At 38.3% G+C, this 26,417-nt stretch overlaps 2 protein-coding genes across 5 annotated transcripts in view; both read right to left on the reverse strand.

Moving 5' to 3' along the window:
• PHYHIPL (phytanoyl-CoA 2-hydroxylase interacting protein like) overlaps positions 1-26,417 on the reverse strand; it is a 1,239,789-nt gene that overhangs the window by 542,854 nt on the left and 670,518 nt on the right. The window lies entirely within an intron of this gene.
• Positions 1-26,417, reverse strand: part of BICC1 (BicC family RNA binding protein 1) — a 328,071-nt gene that overhangs the window by 104,249 nt on the left and 197,405 nt on the right. For all 4 annotated transcript variants that reach the window (XM_050803022.1, XM_050803023.1, XM_050803025.1 and 1 more), the window contains one exon: positions 25,033-25,102. In XM_050803022.1, the coding sequence (XP_050658979.1) occupies positions 25,033-25,102 (70 nt within the window). The remainder of the gene's footprint in view (positions 1-25,032; positions 25,103-26,417) is intronic.

The raw sequence follows: 26,417 nt of genomic DNA on the forward strand, positions 1-26,417 counted from the left end.
AATATTTTAAGCCCACTGTTGAGACTTACTGCTCAGAAAAAAAAAGATTCCTTCTTTAAATATTAAAATAACAAACAAAGTATTAGTGCTCATTGACAATGAACATGGTCACCAAAGAGGTCTGATGAAGATGTACAAAAGATTGCTTTCATGCCTGCAATGAACAATATTCATTCTGTACCCCGTGGATATAGGAGTAATTATGACTTTCAAGTATTATTATTATTTAAGAAACATATTTTGTAGGCTCATGCCTGTAATCCCAGCACTTTGGGAGGCCGAGGTGGGCAGATCACGAGGTCAGGAGATCGAGACCATCCTGGCTAACACGGTGAAACCCCGTCTCTACTAAAAATACAAAAAATTAGCCGGGCGTGGTGGCAGGCACTGGTAGTCCCAGCTACTCGGGAGGCTGAGGCAGGAGAATGGCGTGAACCCGGGAGGTGGAGCTTGCAGTGAGCCAAGATCGGGCCACTGCACTCCAGTCTGGGCAACAGAGCGAGACTCTGTCTCAAAAAAAATAAAAAAGAAAGAAATACATTTTGTAAGGCTATAGCTGACACGGTTATTCCTCTGATGGATCTCAGCAAAGTAAACTGAAAATCTCTGGAAAGGATGTATTATTCTAGGTATCATTAAGGAAATTCATGACTCATAGGAGGAGGTCAAAATAGCAATTATAACGGGAGTTTGGAAGAAGTTGATTTCAACTCTCATGGATGACTTTGAGGGAGTTCAAGATTTCAATAAAGAGAGTAACTGCAGTTGTGGTAAAAACAGCAAGAGAATTGTAATTAGAAGTTGATCCTAAAGATATAAATGAATTTCTATAATCTCAGGATAAAACTTGCGTGGATGAGACATTGCTTCTAATGGATAAGCAAAGAACATGCATTCTTCGTCTTATGATAAAGATGCTATGAAGATTGTTGAAATGAAAACCAAAAATGCACAATATTATATAAACTTAGTTGATAAAGCAGTGGCAGAGTTTCAGAGGACTGATGTCAATTGTGACATCACATGCTCTGTTCTACTCTGCTAGAACTAGAATTTTATCCAAGTTCTACTCTGGATAAAATGCGATAGCATCACATGCTACAGAGAAATTTTTCATGGGAGGAAGAGTCCACTGATGGGGCAAACTTCATTGTTGACTTTTCAAAGAAATTGCCACAGCCATCCTAACCTTCAGCAACCATCATTCTGATCAGTCAGTAAGACCCTCCACCAGCAAAAAGATTATGACTCTCTGAAAGCTCAGATGATCTCTAGCAGTTTTTAGCAAAAAAGATTTTTAAAGTACGTACATTTTTTAAAGACATAATGCTTTTGCACACTTTATCAACTACCATGTAATGTAAACACAACTTTTATATGCATTGGTAAACTAAAAATGTGTGTGACTCACTTTATTGTGATATTTGCTTTATTGCAGTGGTCTAGAACCAAACCTACAATGTCTCTAAGGTATGTCTGTACTTGATTAAGAAGAAGCTGTTAACTGACATTAATCAGGTTTGCTGCTAAAGGAATATAAATCCAGTTTCTAAAGATTATATTTTCAATATAAAAAGAAATCTACTTTTTTGGACAACTTTGCCAAGAATCCTTTTGTAATTCTTAAGTATGAACTGCTGCCTCCCTCCATCCTACTTTTTTTTTTTGAGACAAGATCTTGCTCTGTCACCCAGGCTGGAGAACAGTGGCATGATCTTGGCTTACTGTAGCCTCAGCTTCCCAGGTTTAAGTGATCCCTCTGCCTCAGCCTCCCAAGTAGCTGGGACTACAGGCACACACCACCACACTTCGCTAATTTCTATATTTTTAGTAGAAATGGGGTTGCACTATGGTACACAGGCTGGTCTCGAACTCCTGGGCTCAAGTGATCTGCCCACCTCAGCCTCCCAAAGTGCTGGGATTATAGGCGTGAGTCGTTGCACTCAGCCTGAAAACCATTTTTTAACTTAACAATCTGGTTGGAGACTTTGGATACTTATGAACTAAGCTTTCTCAAAGAGAATTAAATGAATAAAATATGACCAAAAACTGAGAATTTCAATCATATATATATTATTCTCTTACTGTCCCCTAGAAAATTCCATTTTCTATGGTATAGTTTTCTTTGTAAAGAAAAGAGCAACACTAAATTCTATCATTTTTTAATGTCTAACGTTAACATTAGTGAGACAAAGTTACAAAGTTCTGTAAAATAAGCATCTATGCTTACTTTTTAATCAACTCCCTACATTTCTAAAGCAACTTCATGTTTCCTCAATCTTCCATCCACATACATACCCCTCCTCCTCCTGTACTCAAAAGTCTGCCAAATTCTAGGAGGAAAAAGTTTCATTTTGCATAACAACAGCCTATACATCTGAATTTCACTGGGGTAAACTTCTTCCTTTGTATGTAGATTAAAAGATGTTTCCCATCAACTGTGTATTCAACCTTAGGAAGCGACTGCAGAACATTCCATAGTAATAGATACATTTTTAAGATGATCACACACAAAAATGGGCGGAGACCAATTCCAGTCACTCCCAAATAAAACACAACCAGCTGATTTCCTTTCAGTATGTAAGTAATAGACAGGATGGATGGGGGCTGAACAGCTGTCTCCTATTTGTGCATGACATATAATAGCAACATTAGTTGTTGAAATCAGAAAGACTTAACAATTAAAGTGCTCAAAAATATACATGTGATACTGCAGTATACAACGGCAGTGCCAGGGTCCTAGTCTGGAAGCTCTAAGCACTATGAAGATGATGGGCTGCCCAGACGGATGAACTGTAGGTGCAGATCCCAGCCAAAGAACCTACAAGTTAATGGAAACATATGAAGTTTCTTTAACTTCTCTAAGCCTGTTCTTGACTTTGAGATGGGATGCTCATCTGATTGAACTGCTATTCAGAAGAATGAGACAAATTATAAGACATGTAAAATCCAACAGCTGACTAGCTGGGTGTTCAATAAATTATAGTAGTTTTCACTATTATTATTATTATTAAAACTGGTTAAATGATTAAATCCATTGTGGGTAGTCTTATCTGAATGAAAATGCACATGCTTATCTGGTCTCATTTTTAACATTTTAACTTTTCCCATTCAAGGTTGCAAACAATTTTAAATGACAAGGGAAGAGTTAGATGATTGAATTTTCAGTATATTTGAATATAATTAAAATTACATGGCAAAAGAAATAGATTCTAATCCCTTGTGGATATAAGAGAGACAGCAGATAATTTTTTAATAGCTAAATTTTTTAAGTGAAATGGCCTTAACAATCAACATTAAAGTTGGTCTCCAAGTTCCCCAATTGTAAAGGAAACATTATAAAGTGTGCAACCATTCCCCACAAAGCTCTTCAGAAACATTAATCAAAAGAATAAGGCAATTTTTTAAGAACTTACTTCATCATAAAAAAATTATTGCCTTTTCCCTGAAAACATGATTCTGGAAAACCAACAGCCTATGGGATGTCTCCCTCAGACACTGCTGGTAGTAATACTAGCATTCCAGGTTGTTTAACATGGCCTGAGGTGGCCAGGAAGTCATCTTGGATGAGATGAGGATCCACAGGCTCACCATCTGAAAAATTCAAGAAGACCAGGAAGTAAACCATGTGGATTTGTTTGTAAAATAAGCAAACCCACAGACAAAAACACACGCCATGTAATTACAAAAATACATATTTCTGCCTTCTGATATGGTATGTTCATGCTAGTGGTGAAATACAGTTCCGCATTGCTCCTCTCCCCTCTTAAAAGACTGATAGGTGAAAGAGAGGGTAACTTCACAAACAAGGATGGAGACTAGATGATGCATACTTGAAAAAAGCACAATGAGGACCACAGTCAAGACAGAGGTAGAGAGATAATTTGATATTTTAAAATGCTTGCTGAATTACATCTGGACAGAGTCTGTAGTTGGGGATTGTAGTAGGGCAGGGGTGGCAAGGAAGTGGAAGTCACAGATGGAAGGATCAGGCTAAGCAAAACCTCACTGCATCCTTACACATTTAAGAGTCTGCCACAAATGTACATGTCTTGTGTGGTCCATATTTTCAAGACGGTGCTCCAAAAGGAAATAACATGTATTTTGGGCATGTTATTATGCCAGTAATGCACAATGATACGTTCACTCTAGTAGTGAAATACAGTTCCGCATTGTTCCTCTCCCCTCTTAAAAGACTGATAGGTGAAGGAGAGGATAACTTCGCAAACAAGGATGGAAACTAGGTGATCCATACTTGAAAGAAGCACATACTTTAATTATGCACAGTAATGCATAGTAACATGCACAGAACAGGAAAGTAAGCCACACTTTATACAAGGCAGAAATGCCTAGTAAAAGTCTCCCAAAATCCACCCCTACAAAATTGCCATAGGAGACTCCAGATTCCCGCTGCAAATGGGGAGGTAGGTGTATCAGTTTACACCTGCATCAGACAGGTGTCTAACCTCAAATGAGACACTGGGCTGCCAAGGGAGGGAACAGACAGCCAGGACAGGCAGTGAGATCCTCAGGAACTCTATCTGCTTTCATCTCTTGAACTTTCTTCTCACCCAGACTCCACCAAGATAAGTAACCAGAAGTGCAAGGAAAATAGAGACCTGAAGGTGCAGTACCTGCTTCACCAGGACCGGGGCAACCAGGGCTCTGGGCAGATGTGTTCTGGTGACTGCCAGTCTGTAAGCCAAAGTGTCCACATCTTGAAGTCACCAACTGAACGTGCAACTGGTTCAGGGGCTATTGACAGGGCAAGTAGGGCTGAGCATAAATAACCACTGGGGCAGAGCTAAAAGCCAGGAATAGAGTGAAATGGCTGGAAGAATGAAGAACATTCCTTATGACTCCAAGGAATCCTGTGCATAGTCCTGGGATGGCACAGGTCACAACTTTTAACGTTCTGGAACTGTAAGATGACCTAGTTGTTCATTGGAGTGGGCTGGGGAAAGCAGCCAGGGAAAAGGTCAGATCAATTCTAACTTAAGTATTTGTATATGTGCAAAATTACACACACACACACACACACACACACACACACACACATACACAGTTCTTTCATCCAATCATCCAACTGAATTTCTCTGAGAAGAGCTTGATTTCCCCCTTTGTAAAGAGCCATGAGATTATATAATAACTACAGATTATGTAACTAGGAAGTTATGAAGTTCTTAGATTATGTAACATCTAAGAATCATGGATGCATTTATTTTCTTTCGACCTATGATGTAATTCTCACTGGAGAACATGCATAAGTTATGAGGTGTTTGGACATGTAACATTTCAAAACTGGCTAGCAAAAGCACTAATCGGCCGTTACATAAGGCATTCTTCCATACATGAAATTCAATTACTTTGAATTGAACATTAGCTTGGCTGCTCAAAGTCTTAAAGTCACATCGAATCTCACAAACTAGTCACGTTGACACTGTTTCCATCTTACTTGGTTGTAACTCATTAACAAGTTTCTTTTTGCTTGTTTAAAGAATCTAATTTAATTTTGTTAGACACTCCTAAAGATGCTGAGAAATGCCAAATTGTGAGAGTAATTATACATAAGCGACCCATAAACCCAGCTGTAAACTGCACTTTGTCACAAGCCAGACCACTCAACCTCTTTTTTTAAGCTGTCATTCCTTCTGTGGCTACAACCTCCTACCAACACAATCTTGAATGCCCTCAACTCCACACGCAACAAGCTAGAGAACACCTAATAAGTTCTCTAGTTTATTATGACTCCAGCTCCTGCCCTCTCTAGCTTCCCTGCTGGCTTGAATTCTCCCTGTGCCATCACAGCCTTCAGCTGATCATTTCATCTTTTTAGCAAACACTCTCAAATTTCCAGTCCTCAGGCTTTCTGCCATACTTGTCTCACCAAAGATAACCCCTCTCCATTTTCTCCACTTTTGAGTGACCAAAGAACTAGCAAAAGGCATAGAACTATCCTAAGAAACTCAAGGACAAGTTCATACCATGCAGCCTCAGCTGGATATTCAGTTCATCTTGGCAAGTTTTTAATTTTTTTCTATGCATTTTCCATAAGCAGCTGTTCTGAACACTCCCTAGTTTCTTTGAGTCTCCAATCCATCCCCTTATTCTCCCAGGAGATGACTTTATCTCCAAATAGACTGAGGAAAATAGAGGGAATTTACACTGAATTTTCTCCAGTTTACATCAAATATATGATCATTTTTATCTGTCTCACCCCCTTCTTCCCAAACTCAGGAAAATATGTTCAAGTTAGTTTTAACAAATATTTATTGAGGACCTGCTACAAGCTAAGCATTTTACTGGACATGTGTCTGGCAGAATCAACAGCCTTCATCATTAAGTCTGTGACCATAACTAGCAGAACCTAAAGAGGACTAGAAACCAGAAATTGATATGTTATTTCAATAAAATGAGCAAAGTGTCAGTGGAAGAACTCACAAAGTGAGGTGAACAAGTCCAAAACTAGTTAACCACAGCCTTAATACCTGTTACCTTAAATCAACCCCTGCAAGGGGTTGCTCCTGGTTAAACACCACTTTTTAATTTCCTCTACTGTCAATCTACACTTCCTCAGTCTAGAAGCTCACTCAAATAAGCTCCCTTTATTCTTAAAGGAAACAAAAACAAAACTATAAAATAAACTTATTTCACCTCAACCCACTGATGCACCAAGAAACCACCCTATCTATTACCATCTTCTTTCACAGGTAGGTACCCTTAAGTATTAGTGGCTGCTTCTTCCTTTTCTGCTCACTGTCGTCTAGATTGTTATTTCTAAAACTGCTCTCTCAGAGATTGCTAATGTGATCAGGACCTAATTTTATTTCCCTGTATATGAGGTTTTCTAACCACAGAGGTGACTATTTTCTGATTAAAAAATACATGTTCCTAAGAATTCAAATGTTTTATTATTACTTAATTCATGTGACTGATGAAAATACTGTAAAATGATTATACGCATTCTCCAAACTTCATTAAATAGTAAACAAACAATATGTATTCTCCCAACTTATTTTAGTAGAATTAAGAATCTCTAAACAATAGACGATAGGGGAAAAAAAATCAATAAACACTATTCATTCTCCTCTAGAATAACGTTCAAAATAGATCACAGGGCTAAGGAAAGCCAGGACTTCATTTCCTAAGAGAATGTAATAGACAGGACCACCCCAGTGCAGGCATCTTTTCAGTGACGCATCTGTTCCAATTGCTGAAGAATTCAGGTATGACTGCTCATGGAAACCGGATGGATTCACTGCTTCCTTTACTTATGAGCAATTTTCTTGCCATTATTCTATTAAACTCCATCAAGTGCCGAGTGTTCAAAGATCTGGATGCAAATGTGATCATGAAGAATCACACAAAAAGAATGAAATTCTAAAGCTTATTACCGTCAAGTAAATATTTCAGAATCCCCATGGAGCATACTTAACAACTATATTGTTAGTAACGGAAATAGTTTTCCTAACTTGGCTCAAGTCATTAACCATGACTTTCAGGAGAGTACAATCTGACAGAAACAATCATATGGCTGGGTCCTTTCCCTTGTGATCAATCATCAATGCTCCTTAACCTGACAAGAGCCACATCATAGTTGCCGATAGCCTGAGAATCTTAAGCCACCTGGATGACATCCAGGTGAAGGAGCTCAGGGCTCCTGGCCTGCTCACATGCTGAAAATTATTTTTCCTGATTTGCTAAAATCATGGATCTCTAGACCCTCTCTTTCTTCTTGCTCCTCCCCATGGCGTATATTTTTCTTTTTGTTGACAACAATCTAATGTGCCTGGAAACTGCTTCGAGTGCCGATGTTCCACTTGGGATCACTGTAATACTTTTGCAGATGGTTTGGAGCATTTTTTTTTTCTCAAAACAAGCCACGAACTCTAAAGCATTTTGCCATATTCCTGCACTGATATATAAAATACACTTGAGATGACTGTAGTCATTTTTTCACTAGACAGCAGTCATTAATTAACCTGGGAAAGAATCCCAATTCCATTTTTCCATGGCATAATAATTACGCCAATTATCCAACATACCCATCTTAGTTTGGGTTCCCCCAAAAGTCACCTTGAGATAAGAATTTGGGTTAGTGTGGCACAGTGGATTGGGGAGGTGATCCCATGGAGCATAAGTTAGGAAGTGAGGAAAGCCTGACTGAGTAGAGAGAAAAACCATGGGAGGGGGTGGTATGGAGCATTCCTGCTGGGGGTCAACATCCCCAGGATGTTCTGAAAAAACATAAATAATGTGCTTCAGAATTGTCCCACAAAGAGAAGTGGAAAATAGGGATTTGTTTTCTGACTCCAGCCCTTCACTGGGTAAAGGCTGTACTTCGAGGCAGCTCTGCAGCAAGGTAAGTTTCCACAGGGCTGACATAGTGCTCCGGCAGAGAAGCACAGACCAGGCCCTTGAGATGGAAAGCTGTTGGCATGCATGGGAGATGTCCACTGTGGGTGAACTCACAGGTGGGCCAAGACCATATCAAAAGTATCTGCTACAGCAGCCCACCACCCAATTCCTTGCTCTTATCAAGTTACCATGTCCTGCTGACTCATCTTTCAAAAAAAGACTCTCTGATCCTCCTGTCATCAAATACAATCTACTATACTCATCTTTCAGTATTTTAACCCCTTCCTACTCATTATCTCCTGTGTCCACTCCGAACCCCAGGATTTTCGCTGTCTGTAGATGAGTTCTCACAAGGTCACTGGCTGTCACTGATCTCCTCTACCTGTCCAACCTTATTGGCCACCAACACTTCGAATACTTTCCCTTTCAAGAAATAGCCTCCTCTCTTCCTGTAACACATAATGATTCTCCCCAGCTCTCAGCCTTTCCCATACAGAATGCCCCAGCCTTTTGAGATCCACACTAGAAATTATCAATACTTAAGGAATAGTTTCCTTAGCTGTGACTTGCAGTCTTCTCCTCCTCTACTCTAGTCTTGATGGCAAACAATGCCATTTTAAAGGTTTATTTAAAGCAAGTAGGGCCAGAATCCCCAGGCAAACTCTAAGTATCCAAAGGGCAGAGACTGAGATAAATGTTTCTTTCTTAAATTCCTCCAACACTCACTCTAGTGCCCACTAATCAAAGACCATCAGGAACACTCTTGTTAGTAAAAACATTGAGCTTTCATTCACTTACTACAGCAAGAAAGAGTATACCAAAGTAATTGGAGAATTTTAAGAAACTGGTGGATACTTAGGACACAATTTCAGTTTGTTTTGGGTGATTCCAAGAAAGGCTTAAGAAACTAGAGGCCAGGTTTGGATTGGGAGCTGTCAAGAGGTAGGGACAATTCATTGATTATCTTGGCAAATTTAATCTAGAAAAAAGAGGATTAAAGCTGAGTTGGAGTCATCATCGGTAAAGAAGAAGCAATCATTCATGTCAGTCATAAGAGAGGGATGTTTAATTACGTTTGTGGTTGGAGAGGGTCCTTGTCTCAGTCTTGTTTCAGACATACTCAAGAAGTAGGCTTGTCTGATTATTTATATTCTGCAAGAGGTATTTATGTTCAGTTGGGAACATTGTGGCCTGTCAGCTGCCAGGGCCATTTTTCAATTTCTCAAAAGTTATTCAAAAGATACCAGAATAACTTAAATAACTGCTGAATTAATTTTGAATTTATCCTAAATCTAATGATAATGTAAACTTTAATTCATAATTTATCACTCTAACTTTCTGGCAGGCACTGTGCACATGGAAGGGAATAAGACATATTGGTCTTTGACATAGGTCCATGAGCTCAAAGTCCAAAGAAAAGACAAATGTCTAGGCTGATGCAATACAAGCATGAAAAGTACCCAAATGTAAGTATGAATAAGGTGCTGAGCTGGTGCAAGAAACAGAGTGTTAGGCTCCATCTGGAGGCGTGTGTGAAGCTTTCCAGGAAGACATGCCACCTGGGATGGATGTGTGAGGATGAGTGGGAGTTGGCCAGCTGGAAAAGGGAGGGTGGAGGATGCCCTTCCACAGCAGACACAACCCAGGTAAAGGTGTAAAGTAGCATAATGAGTTGAGGAACAAAATATAAATCAATGTTGCTGGAGAAACTTTATTCAAAGCACTCAAAAATATTTCCAGGATATTTTTTAATGTAAGGTGCTATTTTGGCACCTCTTAAATTGCACAACACAGAAGGTGAATTTTGTTCTCAGTTAATTAAACTGAGTGTTAAAGAGAAAGTAAATCATACCAAAAGCTAAACACTTTTACATATGGATCCCATTCTAGAAATGGTGACAAAGTAGAAATGGAATATGAGCCAATTCAAAATAACATACCGAAGTTGATATGTCCTTCCCTTGAATATAATGGGTTAAAAAAAAATTCAGAAACTTTACCCTAAAATTGGAATTCAAATCCCAACACATGGAAACAAAACCAAACAACGTATTGTATCATCTTTCTGTTATACCAAGAAAATTCAGAAATTCAATAACTATTGTATAATAGAGTAAGTAATTTTCATATCAGGGCAAACATGCACGTACACACGCACCATATGCGTGTGCATGTGCGTGCACACACACACACACACACACACACATTTCCATGCTATTGAGGACCTAGTCTTTAGATAATTTATTTTGGAAATCCAATGGCCTTAATGTTAATACATACTTGTCTATAGTCCTTCAAAAATTAACACATTATTAGGATTTAAGGTCAATTCATTTCATTCTAATTTGAAATAGAAATTATCCATCAATTACTTGTAAATAAGCATTGGTGACAAGGAAGGAACAGTTTGGGCAAGACAATTAAACAGTAGAAAAAAACAATGTGAAAGTCTAATTTTACTAGGAAATAAAAATGAAAAAGTACTATAGTCTGAATGTTTACATCCCCACAAATTTCCTATGTTGAAACCTACCCCTAATGCTAACAGTATTAAGATGTGGGGACTTTGGAAGGTGATTAAGTCATAAGGGCTCCATCCTCCTAAATAGCATCAGAGCCCTTATAAAAGTGATGTGAGGGAGGTTTTTTGCCCCTTTTACCATGTGAAGACATAGAAGGTGCCACCTATGAGGAACAGGCCCTCTCTGACACCAAATCGGCCAGCACCTTGATCTTGGACTTCCCAGTCTCCAGAACTGGAAGCAATAAATTTCTATTGTTTACAAATTACTCAGGCTAAGGTATTCTGGTATAGTAGCCAAAATGAACTAAGACAGCAACTCACTAAAATAGGGAAAGAAAATGAATAAACCAACAAAAGGGAAGGGCAAACAATTCACAGAGTGATATAAATAAGTGTTCCACAAACAGATTAAAAGATGCTCAACTTTTCTATTAAGAAAGTGCATATGACAACATGAGGGTTTTTTTTTTTTTTTTTTTTTTTTTTTCACTATTTAGACTGACGTAGGACAGGAAAGCACAGTATTGGCAAAGAGGAGCGAGAACAATTGTTTCTCTTTCCAGAATCCAGCCCCTGCCTAGTAGGAGTTCAACAGTCATTTGAAAGGACAAGGTGACAGTCCTAAAAAATATTAAAGTTACTCATATTCTGTGGCCTAAAAATTCTACTTGAAAGAATTTATGCAACATAAAAAATGTGTAACAGTAGGCAAATAAATTTGAAATTCATTGTAGACAAAAGAGAAAACAACCCAATGTCATCATATCTGTTGAAATGTATATTACAGCCATATCTCACATACACATGCAATGGTATTTCATGCAGCTACAAAAATAATGGTATTACTGTTTACGTGCTTATATAGAAGTTCTCTGGTTATTTTTTAAGAAGAAAAATCCAATGGTAGAAATGTGTGTGTAGAATAAGCCCTTTTTAATAAGTGAGTTAATACATAACTATTTGCATAGATCACAGAGCCAAAAACACGCATATGCTGTGTTCTCATTTTATTTTTATTTCAGGCAGAATTTATTTTGCTTTAGGAGTAATTTCTGGCAACAAGATATAAAGGGAATGTAACTCCTCATTCCTGAAATCTCTCCAATATCTTTTGATAAAAATGTCAGTGCCAAGGTTGCATAAAAATGTAATAATAAACCACAAGCCATACTTTAATGGCATAAAAATGACTTTGGAAAAAATGAAGATGCCACTATCTTTTTTTTTTTTTTTTTTTTTTAGCTAATGAGAAATGCAACACGGTGGCTTCAATATTGTTTACAACTGTAAAATGCCTTCATGAAAATAATTTAATTGCCCCTGACAGGCCTGATAGATGTCCCTGAATTCTGTCCAGCCATGCCATGACTGACAGAACAGAGGAAAACCAGGAAAAGGTCACACATGGTTTGAGAAACCACCAAAATGTGGTGTCCATCTCCTGGCCGAGACAGGAATTTACGGCACCATTGTGGTGTTCAAAAACTGTCAGAAACCTTAGGAATTGTCACAGTTATCACAACTACACGTTCCAGCAAAGAGGAATGGAAGACAGAGGCAACATGAACCGGGAGGGTAGAAGGTCTGTCCGCCAGCACTGAAGCAGGCACAAAGGCATAACGTGAATCATTCATGGAGAATAAAAAAACAGTTGAAGTTGCACAATTCAACTATACAATTCAACACTGATTGCAAACTGGCTTTTAAAATGTTTAGACCTATCACCCTACTGTGTTTTATCTCTTTTACCAAAATTCTGTTAGTTCACCTATTTTGTTACATACGTATTTTCTTCCTTCTGTAGTCACATTAAACTATATTCTAATGCGAATGCTACAAAAAAGGAAGCCAGGTAATTGAGGCACCAGGCTGCATGAACTGTTCTAATGGGAATCCAGTGTTATGAAGACACTATGGATTCTAATGGGAATCCAGTGCTATGCTATCCTGATAATAAGCCCACTCCTCTAGTTCAGCATTTCTCAACCTTGAGCTACTGGCATTTTGTGCTAGATGATTTTGTGTTGAGGGGGCTGTCTCCTGCAGGGTAGGATGTTTAGCAGCATCCCTCGGCTCTACCCTCTAGATGCCAGTAGCACCCTCTCCCAGCTGTAACAACGAAAAATGTCTCCAGATATTGCCACATGATCCATGTGGAATAAAATCACCTCAGGTGGAGAACCACCATTCCAGAAGAAAGTTTATAAATCCCAGTAAAATCCTTAATGGGTCTCAAAAAAGGAATAAAGGAAAGAAAGGTACCATGAAGAACAACAATAATAAAAATAAATGTAAGCTGAACATTTTTAAAAGATGACATCCAGCACACTTCTAAAAGTCAGGAAAGGAATTACCCAAGAATGCCTTTCTTTTTGAAGAAGATACTTAAGAACCAAATGTAGTTTAAGTCTGAGTTTTCTTAAATAAATGTGTTAGTAAATCTTTATTTTTGTGTGTGACCACTCATCATTAGCACTTATGTGCTTGCTTCTTACAGAACGGACAAGATTACCGTGTCTCGAATTTTGAAACCAAGGTTTATATCCAAACTACATCACTTACAATTTAGTGGCCTTCAACAAATTATATCATCTTTCACATTAGTTATTAATATATATAATGGGGACAATAACACTCCATGTGGGTTATTGTAAGGACTAAAAGAGATTACAACAGGCAACTATTATAAAGTCTATTACAAAACAGATAAATAATCAATATTTTCTCCTTTCCTCCTCATACATTTTAACAGGTAAGAAAAGAGCTGCAGATAGAAGGGATCCTAGGACATCACTATAGGCAGGAGGACATAAAACATCTGTTCTGGAAACAGGAAGATTGAGGGAGAAAGAGCCCAAGAAAGCAGAGAGTAGTAGTCACAGAGTCACGCAAGCTAAGAAAAATCCAGACGCGGTCCAGTCGTCACCTGGTGTTGAATAACTGGGTGTGTTTTATTGTTTAATTCAGACATTTTCCTCACTTTCCGTTTTTAAAATTTTATAAAATTTTTGATTGTTTCTTAAGAGATTTTGTGGTGCTTTTAAATGTATACATTAAGGAGTTATTCTTGATCATACAATATTATCTTTGCATACAGTATATTTTAAAATGCTGATACAAATGCTGTGTCCAGTATCTATGACTATTTTTTTAAATATAGACTTTATTTTTCAGGGCAGTTTCTGGCTCACAGCAAAATCAAGTTGAAAGTACAGAGAATTCCCACATGCCGCTTTCTATACATGGGCACTGCCTCCCCGGGTACTGTCAACATCACATCAACTTCAAAACCTGTTCTATGGGCTTGACAAATGTATAATGACGTATATTCACCACTGTAAATCATACAGAATAATTTCACTGCCCTACGAATGCTCTGTGCTCTGTTTTCCCTCCCACTAAGTCCCTGATAATCACTGATCTTTTTACTGTCACCAAAGTTTTGCTTTTTCTACAATGACATAGAGTTGAAATCATAAAGTATGCAGCCTTTCCAGACTGGCTTTTTTCACTTAGATTGAAAACAGAATCCTCCATGCCCTTTCACAGTTTGATAGCTCATATCTTTTTAGCACTGAATAATATTTCATTGTGTCAATGTACCACATTTATTCATTCACCTACTGAAGGACATCTTGGTTGTTTCCGAGTTTTGATAATTACGAATAAAGCTGCTATAACCATCTGTTCCATGTGCAGATTTTTGTGCAGACATAAGTTTTCAACTCCCCTGGGTAAATGCTAAGGAGTGAGACAGCTGCATCATACGGTAATAGCATGTTTAATTCTACAAGAAACTGCAAAACCATCTTCCAAAGTAGCTGTACCAGTTTGCATTCTCACCAAGAATGAATGAGAGTTCCTACGGCTCCACATCCTCACCAGCATTTGGTGTTGTCAGTGTTTGGGATTTCAACCATTCTAACAGGTAAGTAGGGATATCTCACTGTTCTAATTTGCAACTCTAATGATACATGATGTTGAGGCTCTTTTCACATGCTTATTTGCCATCTGTATATCTTCTCTGGTGAGGTGTCTGTTAAGATCTTTGATCCACTTTTAAAAAACAGGTTGTTTTCTTATTGTTAGGTTTTAAAAGTTCTTTGTATATTTTTGAGTAAAAGTTCTCCATCAGATGTGTCTTTTGCAAATATTTTCTCTCCATCTCTGGCTTGTCTTTCTGTTGATGTTTTCACTTTTTTACTTACTTTCTCACCTCTCTATTCCACTGAAAATTTGTTTCCTTTCTAAGTTACGGGAAAATATCTTTTCAAAAAAAAAAAAAGAAAAGAAAGAAAACTACCAGATATATTTGCTTATTTAGACTTGAGAAGATAACTGAAAAGCTGAGACCATTTTCCTCTCTGACCCTGGTACAAGAGAGAGAGAAAAAAGATTGGAAAGAACGGCTAGTTTGCAGCAGTTATAGGGTAAGAAAACAAGCCAATACCTGGGGCCTTCAGAAGAGAAGAAGGCAGAACTAGCTGGAGATCAAGAAATGAACCCAAGCTCAGGTCCTCAGTCTTGCTAATAGGTCACCGAACATGAGCTGTCTCACCTGTAAAATGATGTGTGCACTGTGTGTGAGTGTGAGAAAATATGTATTCAAAAAGGATCTCAAATGTGCATATTTGGCAGTATCTACAAATACAGTTATTCATGTAGAAAGATATGCACTGAAAAATTGAATATTTAAAAATACAGTCTTTTTATAAACTTTTTATTGTTTAAGTATACTGGAATCTTCAAGAACTGGAATGGCCCAGGTCTCTGTTCTCCTCTGAGTGGTCCTTTTTAGACCATGCTCTCTCTAGCCAGTGATTATTAGTACATTGCATACAACTTACTCAACTCTTGGGGTGAATTTCTACTTTGGGCCCTCAATTAGCATTCACCAAGTGATGATCTTAATAATATATACCAAAGTTTTAAGTACAAAATATTCTGGTTAGGCACAGAGGTTCATGCCTGTAATCCCAATACTTTGGGAGGCTGAGGAGGGAGGACAGCTTGAGCCCAGGAGTTTGAGACCAGCCTGGGTAATGCAGCGAGACCCCATCTCCATAAAAATTTAAACATTAGCCAGGTGTGGTGGCTTGCACCTGTAGTACCAGCTACTTGGGAGGCTGAGGCGAGAGGATCACTTGAGCCATGGAGGCCAAGGCTGCACTGAGCTATGATCACGCCACTGCACTCCAGCCTGGGCAAAGGAGCAAGTCCCTGTCTCAAAAACAAGAACAACAACAACAACAAAACCACACATTTTTCTACCCAGAAGAAATACAAAGGTCCTCAGGTATGTTACAAACGTATTTTCAAATATTTAAACCACACATACAGAAAAAACCACACACACACATATACACATAAAAGAAAACCAACACAACAAGCAATTTATAACATATTCTGGGCTTATTTTCCTTCCAAACTCATTTTTTCAAAGTTATTTAACTTAATGACATATCAAAAAGTCTCTGCCTAAGGAAATAACACATGGCATGAAATATCAAGGTAAAATTCAGAGGCAAGCACTTTTCAAAAATGTACACACCTTTGAGTGGTTTTGTCTTTTTAAACTGTAAAATCCAATTTCCCCTGAAAAAAGAGGTGTTGTCTATAAGACATGCTAACCTCAGCCTACCTTCAAATCTCTGTAATCTCCAAGGACTGAGACATTATGAAACTGGACTGAGTATCATCAGCTAATCTTGGCAATGGTTGCTGAAGAGATATTATTATACATTATGAAACTTCCTGGAATAGGGAAAAGCACCATGAAAGGAATTTTCTCACCCATGTAAGGGTATGAAAGGGCATTTGAGTACAGTGATTTGGAGTTCTGGAAACAAACAGACCTGAATTTGGGTTTGAGGTCTGCTACTTACCAACTGGAAAACTATGGGCAAGTTAATCTATCTTTACCAGCTTTAGTTTCTTCATCTGAAAAATGAAAATACTACCACCTCACTCATAGAGTTGCTCTGAAAATTTGAAAAGAATATCTACGTAAAATATTTAACATAGTGCCTGACCTCAATGGGTTTCAACAAATGGTAGGATCCACTTACATAATTGCTAATTATGTAAATAAATACTAATTAAAATAACCACAAACAAAACAACTATAGTCTGGAGGTCTACCAGGAGGCTGTGTCTTGTTAAGTCTCATTTAAAAGCCTACTGAGAATGGCACCAGAGTTTCATTCATTCAGGTGTCCTGTGAATGACAATGGTCAGGTCGTTGTTCCTAAGTTTCCTTCCACTTCTCTCATTAGTGGAGGCAGTCATCATTAGGACTATTCAGAACCACTAAAGAAGGTTTAGTCACAATCATGTCCCACATTTTTTTACTTAAGGGGTCTATAGGGAAGATATCAGTGTGGATAATTTTCATAACAGTGATTATCACTCACATGGGAAGGCAATAATTCTAAATCTTGTTCCTACATGACACACCTTAGGGATATACATTCCCATCCGTATTAGTGGTTCCACTGTTTCCACGATTGAGTTGAGGGCTCAATCTACAAACACTTACTGAGTGCCAACTATCAACTGGTTACAGTGTTAGGGATGCAGTGATTCACAAAATCCACAGGCTCCTTACCCTTTGGAGAGCTGACCACCTAGCACCGTGTTCTACAACCTTTCATTATCATCCATTTTATATCAAGACCTACTAACGTATTTGTGCACAGGTGTATGTTTGCACATAAACAGAGATGCATATAAAAGTTTTACTAAACAATACCCTTACTGGCCAGGCGCGGTGGCTCACGCCTGTAATCCCAGCACTTCGGGAGGCCGAGACGGGCAGATCATGAGGTCAGGAGATCGAGACCATCCTGGCTAACACAGTGAAACCCCATCTCTACTAAAAAATACAAGAAAACTAGCCGGGCACGGTAGTGGGTGCCTGTACTCCCAGCTACTCAGGAGGCTGAGCCAGGAGAATGGCGTGAACCCGGGAGGTGGAGCTTGCAGTGACCCGAGATCGCACCACTGCATTCCAGCCTGGTGACAGAGTGAGACTCCACCTCAAAAAAAAAGAAAACAAAACAAAAACAAAAACAAAAATACCCTACTGAAATAAGCCAGGTACAGAAAGACAAATACTGCATGTTCTCACTCATATGTGAAAGAGAAAAAAGTTGATCTCACAGAAGTAGAGAACAGAACAATGATTACTAGAGGCTGGGAAAGCTGTGGTGTGGGAGGGTGGTATAGGGAAAGGTTGGTTAACTGATACAAAGGAAAGATCTAGATTGGAATAATAAGTCCTAGTGTTCTATAGCACTGTAGGGTTACTACAGTTAAATATAATTTATTATATATTTTCAAATAGCTAGAAGAGGATTTTAATGTTCCCAACACAAATAATAATAAACGTTGGAGGTGATGGATATGTTAATGACCCTGCTCGTGATATAGGAGTTAAGAGAAAACTACTTAGGCAGATAGTGAGGGTAAGGAAGTCCTCAGTAAGATTTTCCTTTTCATGAAAGCAGCCCCCAAATCATTTTCTTGTCTAACAAAGAGCAGCCAGTAAAATCGAGCTGCAAACATAGACAAGCAAGCTGGAAGCTTGCATAGGTGAACGCCGGCAGCTGTGCCACCAGGAAAAGACCACCTGGGGGCTAGGTAGGTCCAACATGGCAGCTCCATCTTCCCCTTTCCTTGTCAACCACGTGCACAGTAAGGAGCAAGCAACATGGCACAGGCCAAGCAGAGACCCCATTTGCATAATAAAAGATTAGGGTCAGGTGGCCAGCTTCTTCACGTGCTATGTCACACCTGGTCCAACCAATCTTTGGGCCCTATGTAAATCAGACACCATCTCTTCAAGCCTGTCTATAAAATCCTGTGCACTCTACTGCAGGCTGGAAGTTCCACTTGGACACCCTTCTCTCTCGCAGGAGAGGGAGCTATTCTCCTTTCTCTTTCTTTTGCCTATTAAAACTCCACTGTTAACCTCACTCTATGTGTGTCCGTGTCCTTGATTTCCTTGGCATGAGGCAACGAACCTCAGGAGTTTACCCCAGACAATGACGCTGCTTCACTTGGAGCATTACATCTGGTATACATGTTTTGAAATATCATACTGTACTCTATAAATATGTAAATCAATTAAATATTGGCCAGGCATGGTGGCTCACACCTGTAATCCCAGCACTTTGGGAGGCCACAGCGGGCTGATCACTTGAGGTCAGGATTTCAAGACCAGCCTGGCCAACATGGTGAAACCCTGTCTCTACTAAAAATACAAAAAAAATAATTAGCTGGCTAGGTGTGGTGGTTCATGCCTGTAATCCCAGCAGTTTGGGAGGCTGAAGCAGGTGGAATACCTGAGGTCGGGAGTTTGAGACCAGTCTGATCAACATGGAGAAACCCTGTCTCTACTAAAAATACAAAATTAGCCGGGCGTGGTGGTGGGTGCCTTGTAATCCCAGCTACTCGGGAGGCTGAGCCAGGACAATCGCTTGAACCCGGGAGGTGGAGGTTGCAGTGAGCCGAGATTGCGCCATTGCACTCCAGCCTGGGCAACAAGAGCAAAACTCCATCTCAAAAAATAATAATAATAATAATTAGCTGGGCGTGGTAGTGTGTGCCTGTAGTCCCAGCTACTGAGGAGGCTGAGGCAGGAGAACTGCTTGAACCCAAGAGGCAGAGGTTGCAGTGAGGTGAAATTGTACTACTTCGCTCCAGCCTGGGTGACAGAGTGAGATTCTGTCTCAAAAAATACAAAATAAAAGTAATTTAATAACAAACAATGCCCTTACACTCTATTTTTTTTAACGTAGTTGGGTTATTTTACTACTGGCTGCGACCCACTAACCTAACACCTGACACACGAATAGGCTGCAACCCACTATTGGAAACACTTTGGTCCAGCATGCCATGCCCTGTCATGCATTTTCCCTGCCCTCAGCCCTTTAAGTGCAACTATGTTAAAGCCCTCAACTAACTAGTTCACTATGAACACCCAAAAAAAGTGTAAGCATACTCAACAAAACATTTTCTTTTGGAGAAAACAAAATGAACTGTCTACTATTTTTCTCATGCTAACATTTTCTATTAGATATCTACTTGTTCTGATAAAATGTAACCAAAAACAATAAAAACTCACGGAATTCTACAGATTCTTTTGTTGATTCTGGGAGGAAGAGAATGGTTAAATATGGTGCCAAATTGCCTCCAAACCAGGAAACATCAAACAACCCAGTCAATGCCTCTCATTCCTGCTAGTCCTGGGGTTTTATAAGTCATCATGCAACTTGCAGGGATTAGTTCCTATCACTTGGTTGAACTCGGCAATAAACCTTCATTCATGCTGACCTCAGTTATTTGAAATTTGGCTTAAAAACTTTAAACAATTTTTTACTCACTGTTTTAGTCTGTTTTCATAGTGCAATAAAGAAACAGCTGAGATTGGGTAATTTATAAAGGAAAGAGCTTTAATTGATGTTTTAAACTCTAGAGTTCTGCATGCCTGGGGAGGCCTCAGGAAACTTACAATCATGGTGAAGGGAAAGCAGGCACATCTTACATGGCAGCAGGGGACAGAGAGCGTGGGAAGGAAGAACTGTCAACAGTTTTAAACTCATCAGATCTTGTGAGAACTCATTCACTATCATGAGAACAGCGTGGAATTAAACCACCCCCATGATCCAATCACCTCCCACCAGATCGCTCCCTTGACACATGGGGATAAAGAGGATTACAATTCGAGATGAGATCTGGGTGGGGACCCAGAGCCAAACCATATCATTTACCGTTTACCTTCGCCAGTCTAAGAAGAGACTGATAAGCAGACTAAGAGCAAAAGAAGACTGTGAGAAAAATGTTTACCTGTTTAAGAAAACAAACTTATCTAGCATCATGAAGCTCACAACACAATATACCAGTGTGATAAATTCTCATTACAAATCATTTTGATCTATTTCTTAAAGCAGATCTGGCAGGACTTTTATTTGGCAAAACAATCAAATTTGTTAAGAATGCAATTTGTACTTTAATGAAGCTGCATTTATTTTAAAATACTAAGGCTATGATTCAGAATAGCATGTTAAAAATTTTAATGAGTGCTTGAAGTTATTCTGTTGGTAAGGGTGTATGGTATTAAACACCTTAATCCTTAAATACTGATTTCACAGGCACAAACCTCAAATTTTTCAATGTAAAGGAGACTGCTCTAGTATTCTCACTCTAAGAGTTGGAATCAGTTAGATTTTTTATCCACTTAAAATAAATTTACGTTATACAGGAGAAATACCAAATAATGCTTTGTTTTTCTTAATTGTGACCTTCTTTAAGACAATTCTACATTCACTGATTTAAATGTCCATTATACTGAACCTTAAATGCTCAGTTCTCTCCAGCTCTAATGCAGATTCAACCTTCCAATAATTTCCAATACTCTAGAGATGTTTTAAAAAATTCTAGGGCAAGGCCTCGAAAAATTACCAATTGGGTACAATGTTCACTATCTGTGTAACAATAACACTAAAAGCCCAATCTCCACCAGTATGCAATAAACCCATGTAAAAACACATGCACATGTACCCCTGAATCTAAAATTTAAAAAAGTTTAAATAAATAATTCTATAGTTCCTTAGTTTATATCACAAAACATGCACTTACCTAAAATGCCCTGTGCACATGAAAATATTTCTATTACTCTTTCCCCCACTACATTCCATCTAGAATACAGTCACAGAAGAATGAAGGGGGAGTGAAAGGTAAGAAAAGTGAGATAAGAAAGGAGGGAAGGGAATGGACAAAAACTAGATGGTCTTTTATCCAACATTTAGCACAGGCACAGAACAATGAGGTTGTCATCACTCTAAACGAATCCACGTTAACTGACTACAAAGATGATAGAACAATGAAATTAATGCATCCATAAAAATGTAGTTCTATAGATGCCAAGATGGGCATTATCCAGAAGTGACTGTAGAAGGACTCTGCCTGTTTCTCAGTAGTGGTTACCCACTGCCTTCAGAACACGTGGTCTTCTTAGTGACTAAATCATGATATTTCCATGTCAGATAGTGAGATTTGTGTTTCCTCACAAATGTCAGCCTGACCATAAGAACAAGCAGTGAAACTTGTTAAATATAGCAGCTCCCAGTACCAGCCTCAGAACTACTGAGCCAGCATCTTTAAAGGAGAAGAATCTGAACTCACTAACTGATGGCAAATTCAGGCTGTTGGCTGCTTTTCTTGCCAGGCAGCTTCCTACCAGCTCTTCAAGCAAGTGAGCCGTACGGCCACTCAAACAGCAGCTCTGGATATAGGATTAATGGCTCAAAAAATAAAGTTTAGACAGAGCTATGGAAGCTAATTTAGGAAACACAGGACTAAATTCCAGTAAGGTAAAGAAGGGGGCAAACTGGTAACAGTGGCTATGAAAAATGTTTGTCTAGGCTCAAATATTTAGCCAACACACATTTTAGAAACTCAAAAGTGACATGCAACACAAACCTATGGCTGCACTGTCTCTCTAGCACAGCCTGGGGATTATGTGTGTATTCCAAAGTTTCACATCACCATAGGATTTTGAATGTAATTATCACCCAAAACATGGCATGGGTCCCTAAATACATTTATATTCTTGGGTCTCCTGAATAATAATAGTCTGGAATGAAAAAGCATTAAATACCAACAATTCCTTCCTCTACAACACTCAGGGGTGAGAAGGAACGGCCACATCAGATGAAAGAGCAAATAATTACCTTCTAACATACCTCCTGCCATTTTCAATTCACATGTATTAAATACAAATTTTGGTCCAAAAATTGCATCTCTGAAGTGCATCATTTAAAAAATAATATAGGTATACACATACCAGGGATATTAGCCAAGAACTGATTCAGCAGCTGTGTGCTTAAATGATAAGAACAACTCAAGTAAATTCTGAACAGTAAATTCCTCTGAGGCAAACTTCTGATTCTCTCTCTTCCATGTTCTCTTTAAGTGCATTCTGTGCATCATATAGTAGTATATACATCCATAACACTTCATAAATAATACAAAATAAAATGATGCCTGTAGATCCAGGCCTGAAGGGATCAATTCTTAGGCACAATTCCAAAGGTTAATTTTAACCATGTGGAAATTATGTCAAATGCCGTAGAATGTACTGCTGAAATATTCTTAATTCCAAAGCAAAATATATAATCAAAATGTGCAATATAGTTGGCCATTCTGAATGGGTTAAGTGCCAATGACAAGAAACTAATGAATAAAATCTATTCATCTCCGTATTTTCTGAAATGTCTAATGTTGTCACCACATTTTGAACAAAAACTAATCAGTTCTCAGTTTCTCAGGATAATGGCATAGGGCAGAGGAAAACAACAGCATGGATACTGCAAGAGAAGAAGACATAAAAAGTTATCTGGAATTGTTTTAATGTTCACGTTTCCTTGGGAATTTTCTTCGGAGACTGATTAAGTTGCATTTTTATTAGGCTAGTAATAAAGCTAATTTTATTCTTTAAGTAAAAATGCCTGAAAATAGGGAAAGAATATTTAGTCTACATTCAAGTTCCAATTTACTCAAGTAGTAGGACAGAAATTTTTAAATGCTGCAAATAGCTAGATAATCCATGAACGGCAGTTTCTTCTTCTGCATAATGAGTACAAAACATTCCAACATACCACAAAAATTATTGAAGATTAATTAAGAATATATTCTACAGCACTTGAGAAATACAGGTTTATACAAAGATACAGAATTGCACTTGCAAATTCACCATGTCTTCTTATGATTGTTTAGCATATAAGTTCCCAATTCCTTACCGCCCATGATAACAATTAAAAAGGTAACAAGGCTGGGTGCGGTGGCTCACACCTGTAATCCCAACACTTTGGAAGATCAAGGCAGGAGAGTTGCTTGAACTCAGGAGTTCAAAACCAGCCTGAGCAACACATAGTGAAACTCCGTCTCTACAAAAAATGCAAACATTCGCCAAGCATGGTGGTGCGTGCCTATAGTCCCAGCTACTTGAGTCTGTGGTGGGAGGATGGCTTGAGCCTGGGAGGGTAAGGCTGCAGTCAGCCATGATCATGCCACTGCACTCCAGCCTGGGTGACAGAGTGAGACCCTGTCTCAAAACAACAACAACAAAAAGTAACAAGATAGGATTTTCTATAGGAATTCCTGTCAATTCAAGTCCAGCTAACAACACTCACTAAATAACTAAAATAATTTTTATTCCACGTGATGAGTTAACTCTAACGAAATGCAATTAAAAGAAGGCAAACTGGACTGAAGTAAGAAAGGAAACTGAGAAATCTTGCAATGTTATCATTTAGCAGTAAATCATGGGGAGAAGGGGCACAAATACGAAACTAAACAGCAACAATAAGAAAGCCAGACCATGATGGATAATGTTCAGACTGCAATTATTTTTTAATTGTTTGATGGTATTTGTCATTATATCCTGACAACTACATGCATCTGTATTCTTCTAATGAAATATACTCAACAAAGTTTGTTGGGACTAAGGTCATATTTTAAAAACTATCCATAAAAACACATACTAGCAGGTCACATTTGAAAATACTATGTAATCCAGGGAGAAAACTAAGGAGGCCTTTATTTTCATTTCCGAACATCTATACATTGAGTAGTGTCCCATAGGGTAAAACCAGGCAAGGGAAACACTCAGCCTAAAAGGGAAATCTAATGAGTTCTTTGCTGTCTGACAGATGAACACAAGCAGCACTCGAGACCTGAAATCTAAGGTTCATATCATACTGGAAGGAAAAAAAAAAAGCAGCTATTAAACCTGTGTAGTACACAAAAAAGTACTCTGAAATATAAACAATAGAAATTTATGTGTTAAAAACATGTGAAGAGTTACCATGACTCATGATATCAATCGAATGAGCACCCTTGAAATCACAGGTTGCTGCATCTGTTTACATTTCTATCATAATATTAATAGTTAATATTTTTCTGTTGTTGGATAAAAACTATATATTATTTTTAATCACGAATATCCTCCTGAAAGACTTCTACTTAACAAATATTTTGGGACAAAAGTGTTAAGAATAAAGGTTAGTTTTCTCCCCAGCAAACCTGCAGTGATTCCATAATCTCAGTTATCAAAACCACCTATTTCTCGCTCTCTCACAATTTACCTTTCTTGGATTTGGCTCCAATCTTCAGTTTTGACGGCCAAGCAATCTGCGTATTTGTTTCCTCCATGATCTGTAACCAAAATTGAGAGAAATATTGACTCAATTAAAAACTTGTATTTACAGATAAGATTTTTCACACACAAAAAAGTTTATTTTCAAGTTCTTAGCTTCATGTTGATATAAAATGATCTCATTTGAAAACAATGCAAATAAAAAAAAAAACCCCTTGGGGGGAAAAAGATTTTTTTATAAGCCTTTAATCTATTAGAAATATTCAAATATATTTTGTTACTCCCAGTGTTCCTCTCCACGATGCTTCAGAATTTTAACACAAAGACCAAAAAGTACATGAACAAGTAATTAACCCAACTTGATGCCAGAACCGTCAGAGATGCTTGTGCTGAATAAAATTCCCCAAGACAACTGCCAAGGGATTGCAACACACCAAACATGATTCCTGTAATACAAAACTGCATGAGTTAGACCATACTAAATGAAGATTTTTTTTCCCTGGGGGAAAAAATAACTTACTTTGGGCACATTTGTATTTCATTAAAACTGATGAAAACCTTCTAAATGCGACATCACGTCGTAAGACTGCATTCCCCATCATCCTTTTCCTGGTTCAGAATGGCATTTTTGCCAAAGGTCCTTCCCACTTGCACATGCAGCTAACACTGGCTAGGAGGTCTCAAGATCTAAATGAGTGGAAGCACCAGGACAAGTGAGGGAAGCAACGATTGCCCAGCAATGGAAATGGACAGTAAACAAGAGAAGAACAGGATTTAAAACGTGCATCCTTTGTTCCTCACTAATTTTGCATGAATTACACAAAATTAATGTTTGCTCATGTAACACAAACATAGAATTAACCAAACTAATAGGGCAAACTACTAACCAATATGCAAACAGAAAAAAAAAAATCATTCATTACTTTAATCACTTGAATTAAACTAGGATAATACTTATCTTTAATATGGATTGAGAGTTCATTAAATAAATTAACGGTGAAAACAACTTAAACACATCAAGAGTGCAATGAATAATAAGTACCTTTTTCTCCTCAGTACTGGCTATGTACCAGGCACAAGGAAATGGTTCACATGTATCATACTTCATTGAACCCCCTTTATCATAATATAAAAGGGCTTCCAGCAGATGTTTCAGACTGTAAGTCCACATATGCATTTTATCTATTCATTGTAGGGTTTTTTAAAGTTTGAGCCAACATTTTTAAATCTGGGAATTTTCAAAGAAAAATTCAGATTTCTGGTTCTCTGGAAAACTTGGCAAATTTAGCCCAGACAGCTCACAATCCCACATGGCAATGTTTGGCTGGCACTGAGGAACAGCTGTCCCCTTCAGTCAGGGTCAGCAGGCTCTGA

This window comes from Macaca thibetana, chromosome 9 (assembly GCF_024542745.1).
Source record: "Macaca thibetana thibetana isolate TM-01 chromosome 9, ASM2454274v1, whole genome shotgun sequence".
Lineage (NCBI taxonomy): Eukaryota > Metazoa > Chordata > Mammalia > Primates > Cercopithecidae > Macaca > Macaca thibetana.